The sequence below is a fragment of the Narcine bancroftii genome, chromosome 1 (assembly GCF_036971445.1).
Source record: "Narcine bancroftii isolate sNarBan1 chromosome 1, sNarBan1.hap1, whole genome shotgun sequence".
Lineage (NCBI taxonomy): Eukaryota > Metazoa > Chordata > Chondrichthyes > Torpediniformes > Narcinidae > Narcine > Narcine bancroftii.
In genome coordinates, this window is record NC_091469.1 from 29,393,889 (window position 1) to 29,411,595 (window position 17,707).

The 17,707-nt window shown below is 36.7% G+C and overlaps 1 protein-coding gene across 5 annotated transcripts in view; it reads right to left on the minus strand.

Annotated features, from left to right (window-relative positions):
* Positions 1 to 2,423: 2,423 nt before the first annotated feature.
* The window catches only part of inip (ints3 and nabp interacting protein), a 39,856-nt gene continuing 24,572 nt past the window's right edge, over positions 2,424 to 17,707 (minus strand). For 3 of the 5 annotated variants that reach the window (XM_069923362.1, XM_069923390.1, XM_069923352.1), the window contains exons 3-5: positions 13,231 to 13,333; positions 9,975 to 10,065; positions 2,424 to 4,289 (exon numbers count right to left, since the gene is read on the minus strand). In XM_069923362.1, the coding sequence (XP_069779463.1) occupies positions 4,194 to 4,289; positions 9,975 to 10,065; positions 13,231 to 13,333 (290 nt within the window). In that variant the 3' untranslated portion in view covers positions 2,424 to 4,193. The remainder of the gene's footprint in view (positions 4,290 to 9,974; positions 10,066 to 13,230; positions 13,334 to 17,707) is intronic. The other 2 variants (XM_069923382.1, XM_069923372.1) reach the window with 1 other exon arrangement.

The window sequence follows — 17,707 nt, forward strand, 5'->3', positions numbered from 1 at the left end:
AACTATTTCTTCTGTTGGGGGAAATCCAAAACAAAGCAGTATTGTTTTCAGATCCACCATATTCTGGAATGATGCTTGGAAGTAGTTTCACACACAAGGCAGTGGAAATCTTAAAACCACTCCCCCAAATGGATGGTCAATTTAAAATGACAAAAATTTGAAATTTTGACAGGGATAGTGTATTGTTACAGAATCAAATGTGATGGAATGAAGATATAATTAATACAAGAAATCAGATCACTTCTCTGGGAAGAGTAAACATTAGAGGAGAGAGATGGAATAATTCTGGATCATAGGCTGCACCCATCTAATCAATACCACTTTAGAGAGTCATGCAATTTGACTAAAGTGAATCAAAACTAGGTGTGTGCATCTAACAGTTTGCCACCACCTAATACTGTCCAATAGCTCTGCAACATTTTGACTGTGCCAGCTAAGAGTCAGTTCTTGCAACAAACACTCATCATGGGTCACAAGCACTGAACGCTGTAAATCATACTGATTGAAACCCAATTGAAAGAGAACATCATGACACAATACCATTGCTTGAGCAATTCAAATTCAAATCCCACCATGGCAACTTAGGAATGCACAACCATACAAAAAGTAGAATTTTTGAAAAATAAAATCATGCAGTGTAGGAGTCCTGAAAGTCAGATGAGGGTGATTGATAAAGCCATAGGAAATAACTGCAGGAGCCCATGTTCTAATTCCAAACATCATTAATCAATGACCTCCTTCAACATAATGTCAGAACCAGGAGACTATATGATGAATAGCCTGCTTAGTTCTATTTGCAATTCCTCAGCTGATGAATAACCAACTAAAAAATGTTTAGGCTCAGGCTGAAAGGTACCAAGAACCATCCTCACTAAATGGGAGATCAATCATATTAGTTTAAACCATATACACCAACATCCACCACCAGTCTTCTGGTGTCATCACTGGCAAGAATTAAGCTGGTCCTGCCATTAGGGGGAACTCCCCACCCCCACCCCTCCTGTCAAATGACAAGGCCCAAGTTAGAAGTTGAATACTTCCCAGTCATCTGAACATTTGACTAAACAGTTGCTTAACTACCATTACACTGTACATCCTATGTGCACTCAACCCGCAGCGATCACTACCTAGATACATTGTAGATGCATACCATGCCTTCAACAGAATCTCACAAACCCTCAATATCAGTCATTTAAAAAGAGAAGCAAGTACATGTTGAACATCACCCTGACTTATTGTTTTGTTTTAAGTCTGGCAATCTATCACGCCACTTTAAGGAAAGTTCTTCAAGGAGCAATGCACAACCACCACCTTCTCTAATGCAATTAGTAATGGGCAATAAACACACATCCCCACAGTGATCCTCATCCCATGAATGAATTTTAAAACAAAAAGGAGAGACAATTTTGAGTAAAATAGTTGATTACAAGGAACATTTCCCTATGACTTTGTAGGATTGATTATCCAAGTTAGGGCATTGAAAAATGCATCAAAAACAAAAAGTATCAAAACATTCTCCAGCAGAGTGTCTTTACTTCCTATGGGCACTGTAGAACTGGCTGAGTTCCTCCAGTATTTCTGTGTGTTGAGTATGACATACACCCTACCACATATCCCAGAAAAGACCCCTTTAATTCCCCCATGTTCCAGTAAGCCAACTCCAAACTCTTTCCTCAATCTTGGAACCTGCTCTCTCCTCTCAAATCGTGCCCTGCCTTCTCTCAATGTGCATCGCCAAATCCCTACTTCTCCAATTGAAAGCCCTCACAGAACCAAGCCGAGGTCAGGTTTCCCATAGAAGAGTTGGAGAATTCTTATTGCTTTTGTGGTCACCACTTCAACTTTGAAATTTGTTCAACTGTCCAGATGAAAGGAATGAAGGTACCTGCAAAATAATATCATTCGTATTAATTTTTTTTTTAAAAACAAGAGGAGCACAAGGAAAATGCAACCCACTGAGTTCAAAGTTTGGATCTATGAAACAATTAAAAAAAAATAATTGTAATCATCAGTAATTTTAAAACATCACAAATGGTAGGTAGTTTTTTTTTCAATGTTTTCGTGAATCACATTGAAATCATGTGGACAGAATACTTACCTAGAAATAATCCTTCCATTCCATTGAAATAATCAACCTTTGCCAAGGTCTGGGAGATACCAGTAATTGAATGACTGAGTTTGGTTGAAAGGCTTGCAATATTTTTTTCAAATCTATAATGAAGCAAACACCTGATGCCCAAGAGAAAGCAGGTAGATCTGGAGAAATAGGAATTCACAGATACCAAACTAGGCAAAATAAAATGACTATTTGAAATAGGCACAGTCATTTAAAAACAGCTTTTTTGTGCTACATGCATTTAACCGCCATCACCTGAAAAGAATGTTTACATTCTGGACCCAATTGTGGAATCTGCCATCTGCTCTACTGGTTTTCTTTGAAGTTTAATTCAATTTGCATTCAAAATATAATTTTATTAAATTGTGAACAATTCTGTCCTCACAAAATACACGAGTCATTCAAATCCATGGTTCCTTAAAGTGGATTTTTTGCAATGGTTTAAATTGGGTTCCATATTTCAAATGCAGAGCAGACTTGATGGGACTGTTCCTGGTTCATAAATTTGTATGAATACAAGAGGAAGGTAAATAAATGAAGGGTTATGAAAAAAGTGGAAGTTGAAGGATGAAGTGGAGCTCAAACGCCATTATGCAAAGAAATAGACCAGTGTAGCTGAAGAGTTTGCATACTTTTAACTCTGCAATACTGGCAATCCTGATAACACCAAGGAAACAATTTGCAGTTACAACAAACTTGTGACTGATTGCTTTTTTGGGAAGAGAGATCAAATTAGTTTCATCTGCTCCAAATATTTTCAAGTTAAAAATTTAGTTGAACAATTTGCTGTCCCCACCTTTTATCTGCACTAATTCGTCCTCCCATCCAGATCTCAACAGCTTGCAAAGGTACAATTTACCCTCTGGAATCTTTTCAAGTAGCAATTATAACCTAGTTGGTGAATATCATTAGTCACAACAGCTTACCAGATCCCACCCGTGACATCCACACTACCAGTAAAGATTTAATGTCAGCAACGAATGTCTTGGTTGCTTCTCTAGCCTCTCCTCAATCAAGGCTAAATACAACAATCCCCCTGTTGGAAAACTCCCAATAGACCAGTCTTGGATGTCATCTACAATCATGCTCGCTCAAGACTAGGCTCTCATTGAATAAAGAATGTTGAACCTACAGGGGAGCCATCTGCTTATCTCCTTCCACTGAACTTATTCGTTTACTTGACAATTGTTTGATTTGATTGCATCTAGTGCCATCTGTAACAATTACACAAGATCAAACAATGGTCTGTAAAAAATAAAAGTAATTATTTGATGTTACAAGTTTAGTGATTTTGTAATTTTGTTTTGGGAGTAAGCAAATGATTGAACAATCCACAAGTTAGTACTGCATTATAATTCCAAAGTTAGTAACTAAATGAACATTACGTCATGTTGTTCTGTACTTGGGCATTTAAGAACTAAAAGTGTGAATAGTTTCACTCAAAATCCAAGATTCAACTAAAATAGAGAAATATAATACAATTAGGAAGATGGATATAATTTGATATTCCATAAAACCTTAAAAAATATTTACAGAGACATTATTGGAGCTTAAACTGAATTAATGAATAGAATGCATTTATATACAATCAAGATTTCTAAAGTAGACCCACAGAAATCTCTTCTCATTCATGTACATTTCTAAATTTCCTTAGTTTACCAGGAGCTTGACAAATCCATTTTAAATAAAGTAGCATAAGGTGGCAGCAGACCCTTATTTTCTGGGTATTTCGATGAATCCGCATCGAGTATATAATGTAATAACCTTCTTGCAGAAGAATCTTGATCATAGAGGTACTCTTACTATTTGACAAGTTCCTGATGTCCAAGATTGTGCACACTGTTAATTTGTAAAATACTTGGCATTTTTTCATTGCTGGTGAATTTAACGATAAATGAGGGACTGTTGTACAAACCACAAGGTATTTCTAATGATTGGTTAACAAAATTTGGGCATCTGCTTCCCTCTTTCAAATGGAGCAACTGATGAAAGTTCACTTCCCTTTATTGGTGTTCTCAGGAGCAACAAATAGTCTGGTTCAAGAAAAAAAATCCCCATCGTGATTGTTTTCCAGTGCCTATTCTGGATCCAAACGAGGCAACACAGGGAGAATAAGATTTCCAAATGCGGAGTCCTGAGTTATGAAGTATCCTGATGAGTGTGCATGTGCATGCTAAGGATCAAATGAAAGAATTCATATTAGATTTTTGCTTTAAACAAACATTGTGTTATCATTATGTATGATATCTAGTCTATTTGGTTTAAACACAGCAAATACAATATTACCAGCTCAAATGAATGAACTAGCAAACAAATGCCTAGACCAACTCTACCCATTGGAAAATATTAGTAATCTGATTTGAAAATAACTGAAATCAAGTAAATAGACAACTGATTAACTTAAATAACAAGTTACTGTTAAAAGATTTATGTGCTTTTTTTTGGTGCTGTACAATAAAGTATTGTTAAGTGTAGCAATTGCTGTTGATCGTATCTCTTGAGAGCAGAGGTGAATGCCAAATTTGTTTATCATGGTATTAAGAAAACAACTTTTTATTCCACAAACAAATGGTGTTGGAAAACTGATTTTAAAAAAATCTTAGTGTTCAATTGAACTAACAAATGGGTCTTTGGATCGAAATCCATACTGGTATAATAGTTCGAGTTGACCAAATACAACTCAAATTTACAAGATTTGGATGTTAAGCACAATTAAATTATGAGCTAGTCACTTGGTTGTTCTGCCTTATATGTAGAAAGATCCGCACCTTATATTATGAAGAAAAACACAGTTATATCACCAATAAGCCAGGATTTCAGAATATAAACTGCTAAATAGTCTGCACCTATTGCTGTTAAGACTGGTTGCAACAATTACTTTGTGTTTACGAAGGCAAAGTGGTGCACCTCGGCTTGTGTATGGAATCTTATGTCCTATTTTCTCACACCTCAGCAGATTACCATCTACTCCCAAATATCAGTAAAACTGTACCTTCAACCTCTGATCTTGTGCCGGAATGGAAAATATCTTGCACATCATAAACTCAGTTTGGCAAACACCATATCCCAAAAAATTGAGGAATCTTTTAACATAGATAATATTCACTAATCACTTACTTATCTAGTATCCCTCGTACATGCTTTTCATGCAACCAGTAAAAGAAAATCTAAAGAATATTAAGCCTTCAACTTCAACTCAGGAAAGTTCTGTTGAATTTGATGAAATGCCATTAAAGTATCCAGAAAGCAGTAAATTTAGAATTAATGATTTTGGCATAAGTCAAGCTTGACTTTGTGTAAAAGTCAATGCATAGCCAACATAGGATTGTTTCATTTTTTTTGAAAATCAGCTGATTTCTCCCCCCCCCCCCCCCCCCACCAAGTATTAAAAAAGGCATTAACTAATAGACTGGGACAACATTTACCAAAATTAATACATACAGATCAGGAGGGATTTGTCAAAGGAAGACACTGCAGATAGTCTAAGTAGACTATTTAATATTATACATAGGGCAAAATCAAAGTTGAATTCAAGCATAACCATCTCTCTAAATGCAGAAAATGCATTTGATTGATTAGAATGGTCTTTCTTATTTAAAACAATGGAAAAATTTGGTATAGGCAGAAAATTTATAAAATGGATACGAACCCTTTACCATAAACCACAAGCCAAAATTATAACCAACATTCAGATGTCAGTGGCTTTCCCCTTGAGTAGATCAGTTAGACAGGGGTATTCTCTGTCCCTGCCACTCTTTATCCTAGCTATTGAACCACTGGCGGAGATTATAAGGAGAGATCTGGACATTAAGAGCTTCAAAGTTGGACAGGAAGAATATAAAATTAGTTTCTTTGGAGCTGATTTGCATGTGATTATACATATCTGACCCGGCTAAATCCTTGATGAAATTGCAAACATAAGAAAAATATGGAAGAATATCAGGTTATGAAATAAATATGGTCAAGAGTGAGATAATGCCATCGAAAAATTTTTATTATGAAAGATATCAAAAAGATAGCAGATTTAAATGGAAGATAGATGGAATCAAATATTTAGGAATAATGACATAATAATTTACAGAACATAAATTTAATTACACTCCTCTTAGAAAAAAAGAGTGAAAGATTTACGGAAATGGAAAGATCTAGTGCGCACATGTCAAACTCTGGCCCGCGGGCCAGATTTGGCCCGCGATATAATTATATTTGGCCCGCAAGATCATTTCAAAAATGTATTAGAGGTGGCCCGCTGGCCACCGCGCCAGTATAGCGCATGCACAGTAATACAACAAATCCCAGAATGCATTGGCGTCAGCCTGCTAATCGCCCCCACCTCCTGTGTTTACGTTGCAGGGTCTCACCGTGGACTCTGGTTTTGGGGCCTGGCCGGTGTCAGGGGAAGCCAAGGCCGCTTCCCAGCGCCCGGAACCGGAGGCTTCGGGCCTGACCTCGCCAGGACCGTAGCCCACTCCCCCTCCCTGCCGCAGGCCGATCCGCGACTCACGGTGACGGGGCCGCTGATCCGCCGAGATGCCGCCCTGCAGCGAGAGCCGATGCCCCCGCACTGTCGTTGTCCAACCCGATCGCCCGCAAACCCCGCCCTCCCGCACACAGGCCTTTAATCTCAGGATAAAACGATCTTCAAATAGTTTTGAGTCACAGTGATAAATATATTCCTGGTTAAAAATGGTCCTGCACCTGGATACAAGCTCATTAGGCATAAAACTTGAAAAGTGTGTAAATCAAAGGATATCTGTACCAATGGAAAAAGGGCATGGCAAATAACCCTGCTAGAGTTCATGCCCACAATCAGTCACCCATTTGATTGTTTCAGGAATCATGTTATTCTCCCACATTCTCAATAACCCTCAGATTTTACTATTCGACAGCACACTAGCAACATTTGACAAATCCTCTATAGAGAAATATTATTTATTGAATATTTTATTTCTCATTTGTTAATGCTTCTGGAAAGAGTTTATCCAAAACTATTATTAAACATTTATTTTAATAAGAAAAAGTTTAACATTACATATGTTGAAAGAAGAGAAAACATGCAGATGTTGTTGAAAATTTTCAATAAATATTTAGTTCGGCCCTCGACTTAGTCCAAGTTTTTAATTTTGGCCCTCCGTGAATTTGAGTTTGACACCCCTGATCTAGTGGGAAAAGTATATTGTATTAAAATGATGATGATGCCAAGATTACAGAATTTTTTTCAATCATTGCCTATAGTACTACCTAAAAATTTCTTTAAATTATTGAATAATTACATAAGGCGATTCCTATGGAATTACAAAGTGCCGAGAATTTCACTGGAAAAGCTAACATGGGACTATAAATTGGGAGGACATAGACTTCCAGACTTTAAGATATATTATTTATCAGCACAAATAAGATTTTTATCATTCTTTTTTTGAAGAAGAAAATCTCCCTTCTTAGATCCGAATGGGATTGAATTCAATAGAAGAACAGCGAAGGACTTTATTTATAAGTGGAATGTTAAGTTAATAACAAAAAAGACAGACGACCCTATATTAATACATATGATTAGAATATGGTAAGAATTAAATAAGTGTATTGGGAAGAAAAAGCAATTGTATCATTAAGAACACCATTATATGGCGAGCTCTCCACTGGCCACCGTGACAGAGGTGCACCAAAGAAAAGGTACAAGGACTGCCTAAAGAAATCTCTTGGTGCCTGCCACATTGACCACCGCCAGTGGGCTGATAACGCCTCAAACCGTGCATCTTGGCTCCTCACAGTTTGGCGGGCAGCAACCTCCTTTGAAGAAGACCGCAGAGCCCACCTCACTGACAAAAGGCAAAGGAGGAAAAACCCAACACCCAACCCCAACCAACCAATTTTCCCCTGCAACCACTGCAACCGTGTCTGCCTGTCCCGCATCGGACTTGTCAGCCACAAACGAGCCTGCAGCTGACGTGGACTTTTTACCCCCTCCATAAATCTTCGTCCGCGAAGCCAAGCCAAAGAAAGAACATATAAAAACATATAGCTGCTTGTGAATCTGGGTAACAAAATATTGAATTCATGATATGATAAAGAATTAAGATATACTGATGATTGTAATATGGAGAGATCTCTTGCGTCTTTTGTACAATTAACAAATAAAATATGGAGTGCCTAATGGGACTTTCTTTTGTTTTCTCCAGCTAAGATCATCCCCAAGAGAAAGATGGGGCCCAAGTTTGGCCCCAGTTGAAATTACTGAAATGGAACAAACGATTTGGCTGGGGAATCCACCTAAATTTATAACTAAGATGTACAATGCTCTCCAGGTTCATAGAGATCCTGATAGATGGTAGTCAGATCTAGTTGTTGCAATAATGGAAAGACATTGGTCTGATTGGTGTTTGGATAGCATGACATCAATTATAAATGCAAGATATGGATTAATACAATATCATTTATTTTGCACCAATTATATTTCACACCATAGAAGTTGCACAAATCAAAATCTGAAATATGCTGCATGGTTGTGTGTGAAAGTAAGATCTTTCTAGTAGGATATTACTGAAATGTTAACAGGGATAATGGGGTGGCCTTCACAGGAAACCTGGAGCTTTATCTTTTAAGTTACTTCATTGAAATAAGTAATAAATTAACTAAATTCTAAATTTCATTTGTTAAAATAGTTTTTAGCAGTGGCTAAGAAATGTATTGTGATTGCTGGGAAATCCAATTCCCCTCTACATATAGCACGATGGACTACTGAAATGAATAGTTGCATACCTATGGAACAATTACATATTAAGAAAAAATATGACATATTTATTAAGCTATGGCACCCATATAGGATAATATCAGGGCCAAATTGTAGTTATAAATCAATAATAAAAAGGATAATGATAAATGCTGTTATAGCATAAATGCAAGTGACTTCCCCATATAGAATTTTTGATGGTCAACATAAATGTGAGCCCTGATGGTGTGTGAATTCATATTGTGAAAGGAAGGTGGGGGTGAATAGGAGGGGTTATTCTGTTTTGTTTGTTTTTTGTAAGGAAAAATATAAAATATTGGAGACTTTTTCTACGTATATTTATGGAAAAACAAAAATAAAATATTTTTAAAAACTGTTAATTGGTAGAAAATTCATGTATGAACAGATTACAATTTACAATTTCCATCCTGCTTTTCACACTATAGGTTGAGTACCCCGTATCTGAAGAACCGAAAAACAAAAAGATCCAAAAACCAAAATATTTTAGTGCTGACATGACATCACTAGTTGAAAAAAATTTATCACCTAACTTGACTATGTTGGCACCAGTTTGGTAACAGAGCTCTGTGGGACAAAACTAAATCTTTGCTTCTAGCTGGGAAGATGCCAAATGTCCAAGTCATTGGCTGCAGCGACTCCATTCTCAACATCAGGTGTAGTGCCATCCGCATCAAAGAAGTCACCTCAGGCTCCTGAGCAGGAGTGGGGACCAGCGGCAGCAAAAGACAAAACCGTTGTTAATGAGGCAAATGACACTGTAGGAAACATTTGAAAAAGCCATTGAGGAGAATTTGTAGCATTTGGGCTGCATTTATCTTCTTTTGTAAGCAGAGATCAAGTTTTTGTTTAGTAAGTACTAAACATTATTTCATAAGCATTTTCCCACTTGTGGCATCATGTTGGCACTTAAAAAGCCTGCTGTTGTTTGTTGTTGTTTAACCAAATGATGATACTGTGCTGCTTAGTTCCATTGGTCTGAAACCTGTAAAAAAACCTAAAAACATCTGGTCCCAAGCATTTCGGATACTGGGTATTGAACATGTAAAGACTTGAATATAATTCTTAAGTCATCAGGTCTAATAATAAAATCGGTTTTTTCCCCCAAATTACCTGTAAGGCAGCTTTCTGTTGTGCTGCTATATGCTGTTGTTCAGCATGGTCCCGAAAATCCTTAGCAAAAGCAGGTCTTGACAGAGGGATACTACAAATAAGTAACATGAAGGTTAGACAAAGCATTTCAATTATTCAAATATTTCTTTGTGCAGTCCACACAGTATGGTTGGACAAAAGGAACTTGGATATATGATCATTAACTCAAACATAATAAAATTATGGAGATGAATTCAAATCACACTGCACATTATACATGAACACAGATTGGAGGTCTTGTAAGTTTCCACTGAATGAATGTACAAATGAAAAATACATCATATGTTTGAAAAAAAACAGAATGCCAGAAATATCCAGCTCAGGCAGCATCTGTGGAGAAAGAATGTGTTTCAAGTTAATAAAGAGTCATCAACCCAAAACAAACTCTTTTCTCTTCCTAATCAGTACCAAACCTACTGAGTATGTGGGAACAATTCCATTTAATTCTAGTATTTACAAACTCATTAAAATGTATGCATTTTATACAGCACAGCTATTGTGAAAATAAAAATTAGAGAGGCAATGAGTACAATATTTTCTGAGATTCCACACTTCCTATATCAATAGCATAGCCCACAAATCATATTGCTCAAAGGATAGAAGTGACCAAGGGTAGTCTTAAGAGATTACACAGGCTAACAATGATTGCAGAGGCCAAGACAAATAACTCCAGGGTTCTCAAAGTACAACATGACACATTCCTAATTCTGTTCTACATAACTTAATAGATCAGAAAAAAAGGTTTTATTTTAAGCAATATTTAACTCTAGCATCAATAATTTACAAAAGGTTAAATTAAGCCAAATCTATGGACACTTAGTGTCTCTGAAGGGACTCTCTTTTGATTCTCTTTCACTGTTGTTAGGGGCACTGGGCAATGCTGATGGCAACTCTGCCTTACAGCTGGCAAAAGTTGAAGTATATTATTAAAATTACTTTTTTTTTGGTATTATATGACAATAAAAGGAATCTTGAAGACAAATGAACAAAACGTAATTTATTTTAATGAAAATTGTAAACCCCAAGTTATTTCTCCCCACTCCCAAAATTATTATTCATGTAAAACAGAACTATAAAGAAACAGCAAGCCTTTGGATGGCCGTTTGAGTAATTTCACTCAAATATTGAAAATGCAATGGTGAAGCAAATGATTTTAAAATCTCAGATGTGTATCTGTGGACCATGATCTTGATTATTAAGGACTTCAGAGGTTTTTTTTTGGGGGGTGGGGGAGGCAGGAAAAGGGTTGAAAGGAAGAATACATCAGCCATGATTTGAACGGTAGAGCAGGCTAGATGGGACAAATGGCCCAATTCTGTTCCTATTTTTTCTGATTTCACTGGAAAAGTGAATAAATGCATCACTTATGAACTACATTCCCAATGAAGTTAAAAATATAATTTAACATTGAAAGTTAGCATATTCCACAAATGTACAAGCTTTGCCTACATTTCTTCTTATCCAAAAAGATTTGTAACTTTAAAACTTGTTTATTGATAGAAATAGAGAAAGAAAAGATGAGAATTTCTGATATACAGTACGCTTCTGATTATCCAAAACATTCAGAACCGGACGTGTATTGGTTAACTGAATTTTCTCCATATCAGATCTGCATCCCAGTTTAAGCTGCAGAATACTGGTATCAGCTGTCGCCGATCCCGACACTTCCCCAACGCCACCGCCGATCCTGCCCAGTCGCTCAAGATCCCCGCATCGAACTCAACCCCTGGCCTCAACCGCCAACCCAATGGTGCTCCCGATGCCAAGGCTGCCAACCTGAACCCTAGCCCTGGCCACCGACTCACCAGAGCTCCTGATGCCATGTCCGCTGACTCACTGGAGCTCCTGACGCCACAGCCGCTGACCCGAACCCTGGCACTATCCAGACTCAGTGGAGCTCCCATTGACATGGCTGCAAACATAAACAATGACCCCAGCCGCCCACCTGATGGAGTTCCCGACACCTCGGATGCCAACACAAACAATAGCCTCAACTGACAACTCACTGGAGCTCCCGATGACAGTCGCAAACCTGACGGAACTCCTGACGCCGTGGCCACAAACTCTAACCTGGATCCCAATCACCTGGAGCTTCCGACACTTCAACTGCCAACTCCGTTGAACCAGTCCGCCTACCTGTAGGAGATCCCAACGCTGATGCCGCTTACTTTCCCCTGAACCCCAGCTTCCCTTGGGCTGGAGCTTCCCAGAAGCCTGAGGTCCCCGCTTTGATCCCAGCATCAGCACAATACTTGTACAGTATCAGTGGTTAAAACAACAACAAAGAACAAGGAAAGGTTTTTCAAGCATGAAAAAGTTTAATTCTTACCTTGAGTACATGAGAGCTTAATTGAATTCAAAAATGGCGCTAACAGTGCGTCAGAGTCCCACTTGAGCACAGCAGGTAAAAAAACCCCAAATTTCAACTTTTTTTTCCAACTTGCGACATCAAGTCGCCGCTGAAAATTTTTGTGGATAACTGGAAATCTTTGTAAAGAGGCTTTCAGATAATCGGAAACTTACTGTAGTTTGAGTGCAATATTATTAGCGAAAAGGAAAATTATATCTTGGTCACATCAAATTCAACTTCCACCTTACTTTCTTTCCCTTTTTCAATCATTTTAATTGGTTTTTATAATAAATACAGTACAATGATGAAAAGGGAACAAAACTGAAAATACAATAAATATCACATATATTTATATCTCAAGATAAACTTAACAGTATAAACTCAGTCCGTCCCCCCCTACACTGCACTGGGTGAAGACATAAGACATTAAAAATATTATATATGTGTTAAAAAAAAAACACCTAACCTACTCTAATTAAAAAAAACTAACCAAAAAACAAAGGTAGGACTATATCTCATCTGGAAGAGTGAGAACATCTAATCACATCAAAAACATTTACATCAAATGAAAATATGGCATAAAAGGTCACCATGCATCTTCACCAATGAATCAAATACATATCTAATTTTTTTCTAAACTTAAACAGGACATAATATGAGAGAACCATCAAAATACTGTTGGACATCTAGAGTCTTTCCATTTGAATAAGATGACTCTTCTAGTCAACAATGGAGAGAAGGCCACAACCTGATGCGCAGGTGCAGGTACAGAAAAACTCCTCATGTCTATGTCCACCTTACTTTATAAGGTATTTCATTTCTTTCTGTCGATATTCAAATGAATCTCAAACAAAAAATCTGATATACCTGGCTCCTGGGTTGTTCATGGATGACTGATTCTGCATTATCAACTTTTTCTTCTCCTGTTTCAGCTCTGCCAAGATAGCAGCACGATTTTTATTCTGGAAATCTTAATTTAAAAACAATTATTTTGGAAAAAGGAAAAGGTGCACAAGTCAGATGTGTCGGAAAGTTAAGGAAAAAAATCCTGATAAAATTACTCTCAACACTAATTTACTTAACATGGAGACAATTTCAAAGGAAATGCATTCTAAAAGCAGAGTTTTTTAAAAATATTTTTATTGCTTATACAATCCATATACAAAATATTAATAAAGCAAGACAAAATAATAACATATACATAACATGAAATTAAAGTAAATGCACAATATGACAAATTTTAAATTCCATCCCTTATCATAAAATATGATTGTCTATTAAAATGATTATATGCATATATCAGTTAAATACTATTATAACAAATTGCATTATAGCTTAATAAAATCTGGAAAAAAAGGATATTATCCAGGATAGTCATAATTAAGCTCTATAAATCCATTTATTGAAAAGAAAAAAAAACCTAATATAATCTAAACCCTCCTTCTAATCAAGGTTACAAGAGAAATTCAAAGATAGATCAAGTCAAGTCACGGCCTCCAGAAGACAGACGAACCAGCACTAAAGCACCAAAAATGCCAAATTATTATAGTATTCTATAAAGAGCATGTCAAGCAGTAACTTTTTTTCTTTACTATTATTACCTAAGCTTAGATATGACATTAAATCAAGTAGCCACTGTGCATAAATGGGTCCATCTTTCCATTTCATTAAAACTGCTCGTCTTGCTATCTATCAACGTGCTAAAAGCTAAAACTTTCTCATGAGATGCCGATAAAAGTTTATCCTGTTCACGTGGAAAAACCAAACAGGGCAGTTAAAGGGCATGGATCCAATTTAATCTTAAAAATCATTGACAAAGAATGAAAAATTTTCTCCTAATTTATGACACTCCCAAAATATAAGAATCAATGAGGCTTCAAAAATTTTTATACTTTTCACAAAATGGATAAACACCCACATAGAAATGGGATAATTTGAGAATGTAAATAAGTGATATCAATCCACCATGAACAAACTGCAGATCAAAAAAAGTACATCAAGAATAATTGAATCTGTGGGGAGGAGTCACGTGATGGAGTAGTGGCCGGACGGTGAACTCCAGCCCTCTCCAGAAAAGTCGGGAAAAACAAAGGAAAACACAAAGGCACAGAAATAAAAGTTACAGAAAAGTGAGTATAAAGGTGGAAAGAAGATGGCGACAAAAAAAGAAAAATCGAAAGCAACGGTAAGAAGAGAGGAAGAGAAGACAAAGGAGGAAAAAGGTGAAGGCCTTACCTGTCCGAAGAGGCCCGCAGCAGAGAGAGAAACCCGCTCCCTCAGGTCGGTAAATAATAGACTACAAAAATGGCTCGCAGAGCCGAGTAAAAGTGCGCAACTGCGCATGCGCGATACTTCGCGCTTGCGCGATGCGAATGAAAAAGAACACACCGACAGGAGGGGGGACCAGCTGGGGAGTCGATCTCCACAGCCGGCAACGACAGCTGCAGAACACCTGCAGCAAGAAGAGACCACAGAAGACAATAGAAACAAGAAAGAAGAGGAGGAAAGGGCACCAAAGAAACAACAGATGGTCAACCCAGAGGAAGAAGAAGAGGAAGAGGAAGAGTACAGTGAAATAGAAGAAGAAAAGAAAGGCAAGGTAAAGGATATACTTGCTCTTATTAAAGGATACATGGAGTCATTTAAAGAATGGCAAACACAGGAATTTAAGGATTTAAGAAAAAGAATAAACAACACAGAAGAGAAAATAAATAAAATGGAGATGACCTTAACAGAAATGGGAAAGAAAATGGACAAGATGGAAGAGCGGGCAGTAGCAGCAGAAATGGTGGTAGAAGACTTAAAAAAGAAATTGGAGAAATCTAATAAAAAAACTAAAGAGACACAAGAACTACTAGCTCAAAAAATAGATACAATGGAAAACCATAACAGAAGAAATAACATAAAGATAGTGGGCCTTAAGGAAGATGAAGAAGGCAAGAATATGAGGGAGTTTATAAAAGAGTGGATCCCTAAGACCCTAGGATGTCCAGAACTACAGCAAGAAATGGAAATAGAAAGGGCACATAGAGCATTGGCCTCTAAACCACAACCACAACAAAAACCAAGATCTATTGTAGTAAAATTCCTAAGATATACTACAAGAGAAAAGGTACTGGAGAAGACAATGGAAAAAGTAAGAGAGGGCAACAAACCACTGGAGTATAAAGGGCAAAAAATCTTCATTTATCCAGATATAAGTTTTGAACTCCTAAAGAAGAGAAAAGAGTTCAATACAGCAAAGGCGATTTTATGGAAGAAAGGGTATAAATTTATACTAAAGCATCCAGCAGTATTGAAAATATTTATTCCAGGACAACAAAACAGACTATTCTCGGATCCAGAAGAAGCACGAAAATTTGCAGAACAATTACAAAAATAGACTGAGGGAGGAAGACGGGTAATGAGAGTTAAAATGATCACGATTGATATGTATGTGGGTAAAGACAAAAATAGACTGAGGGATGAAGACGGGTAATGAGAGTAAAAATGATCACGATTGATATGTATGCGGGTAAAGAGGTATAAGAGTGAATAGAGACAATGAGCATACATGAATGTATCTGTACTTAGAGGAAAATATAGATAGTATAGACAAGAATTAATAAGGGAAGGTAATGGAATAGAGAGAATAAGGAGGGAATTAAAAGAGTGACCTTTGTGACATATGAAAAGTGAAATCTTTTCTGGGGGAGGCGGGGTGGGGGGAAATAGCGGTCACTGCAAAATCAGTTGACGCTTGCGAGTGGATTCGCAAATCCAAATGGAGAGGGGAGATGTGGTTGTCCGACAAGGGATAAAGGACAACTCAGGAGGTGAAGGGGAGATTGGGGATAAATAAGATAGAAATAGGAGAATAAGGAAAATGTTGGATGTTGTAGGAATGTTGTCTTATAAAGAGTTGAAAATAAGAAAACAGAAATGGAAAAGGAGGAAAGGTAATGATGGAAAAACGGAAAGAGAAGATAAACAAAATATAAAAGGGCTACGCTGAACTATATGTCTTTAAATATTAATGGAATACATAACCAAATTAAAAGGAAGAAATTACTAAATTTAAATGAATAAATGTATTCCATTAGAAAAAATAACAGATAGGTTAAGAAATAATATTGAAATATTCGAACAAGTATAGGAGCCTTACATTAAATACAATAGCGAAAACCTACCGGGGACAAACAGTACCTAAGTTGATGGAAGGAGAAGGAAAGAAAAGAATGGACTCAGTAGAATTTCTGGTGTAATTTTGTTGAATGACAACATTGTCTGACTGGCTTAATGCAACCTAGATTGTATACCTAAAATGGATGAAAGGGGGGGGTGGGGGGGTGGTTTGGGAGGAAAGGGTGGGGGGGGAGAAAAAGTCACTGTATATGTGTGAAAAAGAAATAGTGTACATCATGGCTAATGTGATTTATGGTGTGAAAAATAAAAAATTTAAAAAAAAAGAATAATTGAATCTGTGATTCAAGAAAAAGTGTTTAATTTGGACCGAACAAAATTACTAACTTGCAAATATTTTTTTTTTAAATGTATTAGAAAAAGTTTTTGTTCAAAAGAAGCAAAGTTATTTTGAATAAATCTTTAAAATCTTTAATACCAAATCTGTATCATTCCTTAAAGCCTTCATCTAATACTGAAGGCAGGAAAAAATAGTTATATAATTGAGCCCATATTCTCCATTTTATTTTCATTATTGGATTATGTGTCAAATTTAGAAAATAAAGCAGAACCTAAAATTGCCACATAGATGATTTCTTGGAAAAGTTCAGTTCCATTTCTGCCAAAGAAGGGTAGCTTACTAATTTATCAAACTTTGATAATAAAAGTAAACTGTGTATATTAATTGCCCAGTAATAAAATCAAAAATTTGGAAGTGACATTCCTCCATTTCTAAGTTTTCTGAAGATGGGCTTTACTTATACGTGGTTGTTTTCCTAGAACTTCCAACCAATGTTCTAAAGTGGTTAAAGATGATGCCTAGTTTTTTTTTTAAAATGTTCATCCTGTACTTCTGCAATGCAGCAGGGGTAAACAGATTTTACATTGGAAACCATTAAGTTACTGATTATTCAGGCCTCACTAGATGATACAACTTGGATTCACACGTGCAATTTCCTAATCTCAGTTACTAAATTGAATGGAAAACAAGTGAATAGCTTTCCCAGGTGCAAAGACTCAGTAAATGGAAAGTAGCATGAAAAGTTACCTTACTCAGTTAATGTGGGTGGGTAAAATAAATGGACAAATCAGCAATTATAAATAAATGGCAAGGCTCTCCTCTCAATCAGAATGATATGACACAGATGGAAAGAAAAAGGGAAGTGAAATGGAAAGGGAGAAA